We start from the raw sequence: 9,510 nt of genomic DNA on the forward strand, positions 1-9,510 counted from the left end.
CTTAGAGAGCAGGAGGGAGCAGCCCTCCTCCGGGACAGGCCCGCCGGCGTCTCCGCGAGTCATCCCGGCGCCCAAGGTCAACGGCAGTTCAGGATCTTAGCTGGCTTTCCCTTCCCGCGGAGAACCGACCGCACCCCTCCCAGAACGCGGAAGCCAGGCGGCGGCAGCGGGGTTCCTGCCGGAGTCGCTCAAGCTGGAAGATGGGGGGCGGGACGGCAGCAAAGTAACGGATTGGCTAACGCCAGGCTGCCTCACATCAGATGTTGTGTAAGGCAGGGGGAACTTTATTGTTACTGTTGTTTTCGTCGTCGTTACTGTTATTTGGTTTTTTTGAGACATGTGTAATCCAGGCCGGCCTGGAACCTGTGGGCCTCCTGCCGCGGCTTCCTGACTGCTTGGATCACAGGTGTGGACCACCACAACCCGCTACTTTCTGCATTTCTGGGAGGGTCACATTACAATTTAGTTTTGGTCTGATGACATTCAACTTTTTTTCCCAGTACTGGGAATTGAACCCATGGAGTGAGTGCATGAAGTTATTTCCCAGCGCTTGTGCGCTCTCTCTCTCTCTCTCTCTCTCTCTAAAGTTTTAAATTTTGAAGGGTCTGGAATTTAGCAATTTAGTTCAGTGGTTCTGCCACCTGCCTCACAAACACAAGGTCCCAAGTTTGATCCCCAGTACCAAAAAAAAAAAAGTTTAAAAATTTTGAGATAAGGTCTCATGAAGTTACCCAGGCTGGGCTCAAACTTGCCGTCCTCCTGCCTCAGCCTCCCAAGTGCTAGGATTATAAACATGCACCTCCATGCACAACGTGGGGGGTTGTAAATTTAAAATCAGATAGGCTGGGGATTTAGCTCAGCAGTTCGGTGGCCTGCCTTGCAAGCGCAAGGACCCAAGTTCAATCCCTGGTACAAAAAAAAAAAAAAAAAAATTTAAAATCAGATAGTCCTAAATTCTTAGTTTAACTCATATACCGTGATGTTCTATTTAGACATCCTGTAAGTTTTGTATGAAAATAACAACCATAACTTATTCTCTGATTAATGTTCAGTTAGCCCATGGGCTTGGCTTATTAAATTTGCTTGAACATTCTTCATACCATTTACAAATTTAGTTAATTAAATTCTCTTAAATATTTAAACTACATCTACAAATTTATCATACTTGATTTTTTACCCCCCAAGCACTTCAAATTCCTCATAGGGCATATTTACACGTCAAACAAGAAAAAAGTGTTACACATGTAAATAATTCCCGTAACCTAATAATTCAAACCTTTAAGTGTGGCAAATCAAATTATTTTAGAGATTCCAATATTGTGTGCAAACATAATCAAAGTCTCTCCCTGGGTGTTGTGATATCTACTTTTGTCCTAGCCACTTGGCAGTTGGATTACAAATTTGAGGCCAGCCTGGGAAATCTGCCAAGACACAAGACTGACGTTCTTCTTTTTCTCCCCATGGCCTTTACACTGAGCTACAGCCCTGGCCCTTTTATTTTAAGCCCAGGTGGCTCTCAAGTTTACAATCCTCCTGCTTTAGCCTCCCAAGTCCTTCGATTAGAGGTGTGTGTGTGTCACTGCACTCAGCAGATGGCTCAGAAATTTAAAAAGAAAAAAAATTTTTTTTTAAAGTGTTGGAGAAGGCTAGGTGTGGTGGGACCCACCTGTAATCTCAGCATTTGGGAGGCTGAGGCAGGAGGATCACCATGAGTTCGAGGCCAGCCTGAACTGCATAGCAACACCCTGTCTCAAAAAAAGGGCTTGCTGGGTGAGGTGGTGCAAACATGTCATTTTAGCAGTCTGGAGGCTGAGGCAGGAGGCCTGGGTGCTTGAGGGCTTGGGTTTGATCCCCAGCACTGCAAAATCAAAAGGACTGGGATCCCGCACAGACAGTGTATCTAAAAGTGCACCTTGTTTAGTGTAACCGCCTTGTGTGTTTTATGTATTTCAGTTCTGTTAGTCTGGTTAATTATATGATAATTAACTTTATAAGGTAAATAATAAGACAAACAAATCCAATATTAGAAAAATAAAAGGGGGGGTGGAGGGAAGGGAAAAAAAGAACCGAGATGTTTTATGTACACATGCCAGTTCCCTACAGTGAATGGAATAGTATGTACTGCAAGCATGGACTAATAAAAATGAAAGATTAAAAAAAAGTAAATTAAAAAGGACTGGAAATGTAGCTCAGCACTGGGAAAAATAGGAAAGATTCCTTTTTTGTTTTTTGTTTTTTGAGACAAGGTCTTGCTATGTATTTCAGGCTGGCCTCGAACTCACTGTGTAGCACAGGCTGGCCTTGAACTTTCTTTCAGTGATCCTCCTGCCTCAGCCTCCCCAGTGCTAGTGAATCTGATCCTGACAAAAAAAGAGAAGGTGGAAGGGAAAGAAAAAAAGAATTGAGATGTATTGTGTACAGGTACTAATTCCCCATCACTATGTACTGCAGTCATGTACTAAGAAGAATAAAAAATTAACAAAAAAATTTTCCGGAGCTTTGGGATCTTCAAATAAATCAATAAAGGGGCTGGGGACAGGAGTTCAGCGCAAAGACCTGGGGTCCAGTCCGTGTGGTGGGAGACAGACGGGGGCCCTTCCTGCCGTCCCCACCTTTGTTTGTGGGCCAGGGAGCACCTGGCTGTAGGGGACACCGGGCAGCTGTCCTGGGTGCCAGCCCGAGAGCCCCAGTGCGCATGCCCAGGTAGCGACCCCCAACACAACCAACACACTCCCCACCCCACCCCCAGTCGGGCCCCCTGCCAAGCTCCGATCTCCAGGTGGGAAGGGCTGCCCGCCTCTGCCCAAAGCCTTTCAAGTTGGTGAGCGTGTGTCTACTAGAGCCTGAACCCAGGGCCTTCACGTTGAGCGAGGCCCCCACCCTTTTTGATTATTTATTTTGGGACAGAGTCCAGCTAAGTCACCAAGTTGTCCAGGCCGGGCATTAACTGGGGTCGTCCTGTCTCAGCCTCCCAGAGTGCTGGAGTTACAGACGCTCTTCTTCCTCTCCAGCGACCTGATCGCCCACCGGAAATAGATCGGAGAAGCTGCCCTGGGGTGAGAACAGGTTGATGGCAGCCTCCTGGGCGGGGAGTCTGCAGTGACGCAGGGTGGGCTCCCCGCACGCGCAGAACTAGGGCCATCGGCTCTGCTCCGCTCCCGCTGAACCAGATCTGCGGTTTGCAAGCGCCCGGGAGCAGAGGCCTCTACATTTAAAGTGCGTGCAACTGGAACAGGGTATGGTGTTCTCATTGATTTTAATGAAGCGGTGAATTAATTTTAATTTATGAGGTGCTTGCCAGATAGTTTGGTCACGGAAATGTGTTCAAACGACCTGCCGAGTGCTTGTAGGTGAAGAGTTTTTTCCCCCTTTTTTGAAGCACAGGCTTAGAGCAGACGCCCACTGACCTGAAGTACACTTTCTTCAGGGAGGTAGATCAAACCACTGCAGGGTGGGGTTGGGGACACTGAGGCCGCTGGGAAGGCAGCTGTTTACACCGAAACCGTACAAACTGCACAGCTGAGCGGCGGCAGCTGCCGCTCCCCACAGAGCTCAGTTCAGGGCCCCAGGCTGCGAGGAATCTGGCATCTTTGGGGGAATGAGCCACAATTTCAGAGCAAGTTGCAAATAGGAGCCCTCCTAGCCACCACGCTTCCCACCACAGCCATGGCTTACTCTGTCCCACTACTTCTCATCACCTGGCTTTGGCAACCCAGGAAAGCACCTGGGAGGCTGAGGCAGGAGGATGGAAGGCTCGAGCCCAGCCAGGCACCTCAGCAATTTATTGAGACCTTCCTCTCAAAATAAAAAGGGTCAGTGAGCCGGCCTTGGTGGTGTCTCACCCCTGTAATCCCAGCACTTGGCAGGCCAGGGCAGGAGGATTGCTGTGAGTTGGAGGCCACTCTGGGGTACATAGTGAGTTCAAAGTCAGCCTAGAATATGCACTGAGACCATGTTTCCAAAAAAGCAAAACAAAAAACAAAAAAAACCACCCCGTAGTAAATGTTTTAAAAATTAAAAATTATTCGAAAGGCCGGGGATTTAGCTCGTTGGTGCCGCCACCTGCCTCACAAGCTCAAGGGCCCAAGTTCGATCCCCAGTACCAAAAAAAAAAATTTTATTTTAAATTTAAAAAACAAAAGTGCTTAGGATGTAGCTCAACAGGAAGACCCTGGGTTCACTCTCCAGTACTAATAAATAAGTAAATGATGTGCAGAATAACATCCCAACTCCTTTCTCAGCGGATTAGAGATGACCACAGCTGCAATGACCCATCCGCCTTTCTTGCGGCCAGAAACGGTGCACTCTTAGCTCAATGCCCCACCGTGATCATACTCAAAACCCAGAGGGAGGGAGAGGCGAGTCCCCGCCCACAGAAGGGCACGCTGGCGCGTTTGAAGCAGCGACGGCCATCTTCGTCTCGGGCGACCCGTTCTGTTCAGTCTTCCTCAAATCATGCAGCTGTACACGGAAGGAAAAAAAAAAGGCGACCTAGCAATCTGTCCCCTAAACCGAGCTCGCGGGACCAACGGCTCGCATCCTGCTGCCTGCATCCAAGGCCTCGGGCCCGTCTGCCGGTGGCGAGACCCAGCTCCCCGTCCAGTAGTACCGGCAGCGCGCAGTCGCAGGCGCGCACACTCTCGTCCCGGCACCGCACCTATCGCTCGGGCGGCGAAACTGAAGTCTTAGCCTCAAGCCTGGCACGCACCACGTAGATGCTGTCTTCGAGCTCTTCTGGCGCGTTACAGGGTCCTCCAGCATCCACTCAACTGCGCCCTGCCTTTCCTTTCTGCACCGCTGCAGACCCAGGTCAGGGGGCAGGGGGCAGAGGCCGCGCAGGGTCCTTCAGTCCCCAAGCGGGTCGGAAACACACCCGGGGCCTGGGCCTGGGCAGACTGTAGATCTGGGAACATTTCAACGCCCCCGTGCTTGTTATTTCTGTCACCACTGGCTCCGCCGCGCAGGGGCTCCCTGCACCAGCGAACTAGAATGAAAAAAGCCCTGCGTGTGTGTGAGGCTGTGGGGACATCAGGAAGGGAGAGCTGGGACGCTGTGTCTCAGGCAGAGCTAAGTGTGGAGGAGAAGAGTTTTTTGTGCCAAAGTGGGTGGGAGCCCCAGGGAGAGTAATCCAGCCCAGTGTGGAGGAGGCCATGGGGGCCCGGGGGTTCTCGGATATGCTGCGGCCAAGGGGATCCCCGACTTCTTGAAGGGGTGGGAAGCTGCCTGGATCCCCAAGGCAATGAGGGATGGGCATGGAGAAGGGCCCAGGGCCGGATCTCAGGGACGATCCAGGTGCTGCAGCTTCTCCAGGCCCGCTGGATGGGGAGAGGGAGCAGAGGGCGCAAACGCGGCAGGCAGAAGTGGGGGCATTGCACGGTTTATTTGAACCATCAGCAGACGGCGTAGATGGTCAGCAGGTGCCACCTGCAACCCCTCCATGCAGTGGCTTCATCGAGAACTTCTCCCCCGCCCCCAACCCCAACTGTGCAAGAAAGAGAAGGCTCTCCCACCCACCTCCAGGGGGCCGGCAGGCCAGGAGTGCGGAGGGTGGCATGGGGTGGGTTCAAGTATTCACAGTGTCCCAGCTACATGCGCAGATTATACAGTGCCCAGGCCACCAGGAAGACCCAGCCCCGTGGCTTAGGCTTAGCGCTGAGGCCACTCCCTGAGACACCTCGGGACATTAACCAAGGCACTGCAGCCCCGTCAGAGGGTCCTCAGAGAGCTCATGAGAAGGGCCCTTGGGGAGCAGGACCAGGGCCCCCACTGAGACACCGGGACATTAACCAAGGCACTGCAGCCCCGTCAGAGGGTCCTCAGAGAGCTCATGAGAAGGGCCCTTGGGGAGCAGGACCAGGGCCCCCACCTACACTATGGGTCCTACAGCGACTGGCGTGGAGCCAGTGGCTATTCGGTGAGGGGATGGGCGCGGACCAGGACAGGGCCAGGCTTGGTGGTTCTGACGGACACTGCAGAGAGCTCCGACCCTGACCCCAGCCCCGCCCCAAGCCCAGCCCAGAATCCCTGAGAGCCCAACCACAGAGGCAGTATGGGGCGGGGAGCAGGACCTAGGCCCCCATCCGAGCCAGCCTGCCCCCCAGGAGCTGTGCCGGGTTCGTGTCCCACCCCCCAGGCTCTGACCTTCCAGACCAGCTGTGTCCTGGGGACAGGGTAGACCTGCACCTTGGGTGTCCTGACCTCAGGCAGGGTGGTGGGGATCAGGGCATCTCCCAAGGGAATATAAAGACAAGCTAAAACCATTAAAAGCCTCCGGGAAGGACCAGACCCCAGGCTCTTGTCTCCTACTGCCCAGCAGGCAGGGGTGAGGGGTCTTGGAGAGCGGAGAAGGGAGCTACAGCACCCCCACAGGCTGGGGCCCAGTTAGCACCACGCAGTGTTGGGGCTCCTGTGCAGCCCGAGTGACCCCAGGCAGGAGCCCCTCATGTCGGAGTGCCCCCTTGCTAACGGTTCCGTACTCTTGGGGTGGGGGGACCCCTGTGGGGGAGAGGAGAGGGAGAAGTCTGGGCTGAAATGCAGGCAGGGGTCTCAGCTGGGGCCCCAAAGCGCCCCCTGGAGTCACGATGATTTGAAGAACCTTCGTACCACGTACTGCCCCAACAGAACCACAGCCAGGACTAGCAGCACGTTCCGGATGGGGCCGTTGCCCAAGTCCAGGGCTGCCACCTGCCGGGAGAGACTGGCAGTCACGAAGGGGCCGGCGGCCTGGGGACCGGGGCGGCCTGGGGACCGGGGCGGACATTGTAGGGTGCAGACTTGGGCACTCACCCAGCCGCCTCTCTGTGCGATCCACCCAGCAATGCAGTAGTGCAGCATGCAGTCCACCACCAGCCTGGTCACCTTGCCCAGGAAGCCAGACAGGCCGTGCTGGTAGACGTGCAGGGCCAGGCGATAGCCAAAACCCAGGAGCGCCACCACACGGCCCCAGGTGATGCCGCTCTTAAACAGCCTGCAGGAAGAGCACCCCGGAACTCAGTGGATCCAGGGGTCCACAATCCACCCCCCGGACCCCGGACCCCTCCCTGTGGAGCCATGGATCAGGGCTCCGGCCTCCCTGCGGAAGAGCTGGGGCGTCTGTTGAGAGGACAGAGTCAGAGGTGAACCGGCTGGGTGCGGCCTCTGGGTGTGGCCCCCAAGGCTGCAGACCGAAGGGCACAGAGAGGGCAGAGGAGGAGGGAGATTACCTGTGCGTGTTGCTGGCCTGACAGCCGGAGAGACAGCAGAGAGAAAAGGACAGGAGAGGAGGTTAGGTCGGGTCCCCGAGTCCCGGCAGTGTGGGGGCCTCTGCAGGTGGGCTGGAGCGGTCACCACTGCTGCCTCCTCCTCCACCTGCGCACCTGCCTCACTGGGGAGTCCCAGCTGGACCCCGGGACACCCTCACACAGATCGGACAGCCGAGCCCTTGGAGCCGGGGAGTTTTGGCCCCATATGAGACGACAGGGGTGTCCAGGGTCGTGGGGCAGCGCGGTACCTGGATGCGATCCTGATGAAGAGGTCGTAGGCGTTTTCGGCTGTGGGCTGCAGCTGCCGCAGCAGGTTCTGGAACTCAGCGTCGTAGCGCCGGTTGATGTCATCCCCGATGATGGCCAGTCGCCGACCCACCTGGCCCAGGGTGCTGGGGACATGAGGCGGCCGGTGAGCGGCCGGGTGGGAGGGGTGTGCCGAGGACAGGCCCTGCACCCCGTCCTGCTGTTGAGTGCAGGCCCCAGGGACAGGGACCCCGCTGGCACCTCTGCCCCCTGCAGCCATCCCCAGGCCAGGCTGAAGCTCACCTGCTTGGCTCTAGGGACAGGGTCTCCATCTCAGGGTCAGCAGGGGCGGCCGCGCCCTCGGCCTCCTGCTCCTGCCGGTGGCGGTAGTACACGTAGCTTTGGAAAACCTCCTCGGTGTCCCGGGCCACCTGCTGCTCTGGGGTTGAAGCCTGGGGTCAGTGAGGGGGTGCTGCACCCGGCAGCCTGGGTTTTTGGGTCAATCATGCCCCCTCGGGGCCACTGCTGTCCTCACAGTGGGCAGAGGAGCTCACGGCTGGGTGTTCTGCCAGCATCGAGTGGCCAGGGCACAGCCAGGCGGGCTCGGGGGGGGGGGAGATAAACTGTGAAACTGCAGCCACCCAGGGACAGTGATAGACCCGGGACCAGAAGCCCACGGCCGGGGAAGAGAGAGCCCGCATGGGGCTGAGCGGGCGTCCACTGGGAAGCAGGCAGACGCAGCCGCCACACTTCCTCCCTTCCCGCCTTCCTCCTCTGCACCCCACCCCTGCCCTGCCCTTGGGCTCCCACGCAGAGCCCTGCAGGCTTCTCCTTTCTCCCAGGCACCAAGGGAACGGGCCGGCTGCCTCACAAGGGATTTGCGCGCAGGGGACCCTCACCAGCTAACGATGGCCCGGGGGCCTCCTCGCAGCCCTCACCAGGGGGACCGGGGCCTTGGTTGGATGCCATCTTTTAGGTCTCAGCCAGTGACAGTGTTAGCCTGTGGGTGGGAAAAGCGAGATGGGGCTGGACAGGAGACACTGGATGGTCCCTAGAGAGGCCGCCATGGCTGCACGGGAGGCCCCACTCCCAGCAGGGGACAGCAGGGCACACACTGTGGAGTGTGGGGCCCCATCCGACAGGCTGCCTGTGTCCCAGAAGGGCAAGGCTCAGCCCTGCCTTGGCTTTCGTGGCACATTTCACACATGGCTCCCGGGGCCTCCAGGGCCCTCTTAGCACCTGTGGCCATGAGCTGGCCACCTCCAGCCTAGAAGGCCACTTCCCCTTGGCTGGCTGGAGGGCACCTGCCCTCCAGTGCAGCCGCTAGAGGGACTGTGACACTCCGACCATCAGGAGCTCTCTAGGATTTTGGAGACAGGGTCTCATTCTGTATCCTAAATTGGCCTGAGACTCATGATCCTCCTGCCTCAGCCTCCCAAGTGCCGGGGTTACAGTGTTGTGATGACAGGCGTGTGCCACCTCCCTCAACATGATCTTTTGTGACAGGGTCTCTACCTAGCCCAGCCATGCCTTGAACTCATAAACCGGTGATCCTCCTGCCTCAGCCTCCAGAATGCTGGGGTTATAGGTGTGCACCAGCACCCCTGGCCTTCCTCAGTGCTGAACTCCAGCAGAGACGCGCCACGCCTTTCACAAGTGGAAAGTGAGGCCTAAAGGAAGAGTGCCGGCCCAGGCCACAGCCAGCCAGGGAGGGTCAGGTCCCACAGGGGACATTCAGTTTCCAGCTCGAGGACCTCGGCCCTGTCCCCCACTCCAGGGTCCCCTCTGCCTCTCTCACACCTGCTCTCCTGCCAGCCCCGGCCGCCCGCCGAGCTGCTGGGGGAGCATTTCCTGATGTCTGCCTTTCGCTTTCAGTTTGCACCCCTTCCGTCCAGCACCAGTAGGAACCCGGCCCCAGAGCCTGCTGCCCGCACCCCAGCAGCGCTCTTGGCCTCCCCGGTCCCCAGACCCAGTGGCCCCAGGATGGCGGGCTGCCAGGTGCTGCTGGCACCCCAGCTCCCCG

General features: G+C 56.8%; 2 protein-coding genes across 3 annotated transcripts in view; one reads left to right on the top strand and one right to left on the bottom strand.

Annotated features, from left to right (window-relative positions):
* Nucleotides 1-9,510, top strand: part of Itpr3 (inositol 1,4,5-trisphosphate receptor type 3) — an 82,953-nt gene that overhangs the window by 4,011 nt on the left and 69,432 nt on the right.
* On the bottom strand, nt 5,782-8,865 carry Bak1 (BCL2 antagonist/killer 1). Of its 2 annotated transcripts, XM_010605298.3 has the most exons (5): nt 8,387-8,843; nt 7,791-7,926; nt 7,490-7,633; nt 6,787-6,967; nt 5,782-6,684 (listed from the first exon to the last, which is right to left on the bottom strand). In XM_010605298.3, exons 1-5 carry the CDS (start codon nt 8,454-8,456, stop codon nt 6,577-6,579), a joined length of 639 nt encoding a protein of 212 aa, XP_010603600.1. In that variant the 5' UTR covers nt 8,457-8,843; the 3' UTR covers nt 5,782-6,576. The 2 variants fall into 2 exon arrangements, with proteins under 2 accessions (XP_010603600.1, XP_010603601.1); XM_010605299.3 differs by lacking the exons at nt 5,782-6,684; nt 6,787-6,967 and adding an exon at nt 6,974-7,219 and having other exon boundaries at nt 8,387-8,865.

This window comes from Fukomys damarensis, unplaced genomic scaffold (assembly GCF_012274545.1).
Source record: "Fukomys damarensis isolate Sample0158 unplaced genomic scaffold, DMR_v1.0_HiC HiC_scaffold_20, whole genome shotgun sequence".
In the NCBI taxonomy this organism is placed as follows: domain Eukaryota; kingdom Metazoa; phylum Chordata; class Mammalia; order Rodentia; family Bathyergidae; genus Fukomys; species Fukomys damarensis.

Bases quoted from the DNA above. Each gene is read 5' to 3' on its own strand.
- Bak1 (XM_010605298.3), bottom strand. From the start codon at position 8,456: ATGGCATCCAACCAAGGCCCCGGTCCCCCTGGTGAGGGCTGCGAGGAG. The intron at 7,927-8,386 runs GTGAGGGTCCCC...CTTCAACCCCAG, and splicing joins CCCCGGGCCATCGTTAGCTG to AGCAGCAGGTGGCCCGGGAC. The intron at 7,634-7,790 runs GTGAGCTTCAGC...TCATGTCCCCAG, and splicing joins CTGTCCCTAGAGCCAAGCAG to CACCCTGGGCCAGGTGGGTC.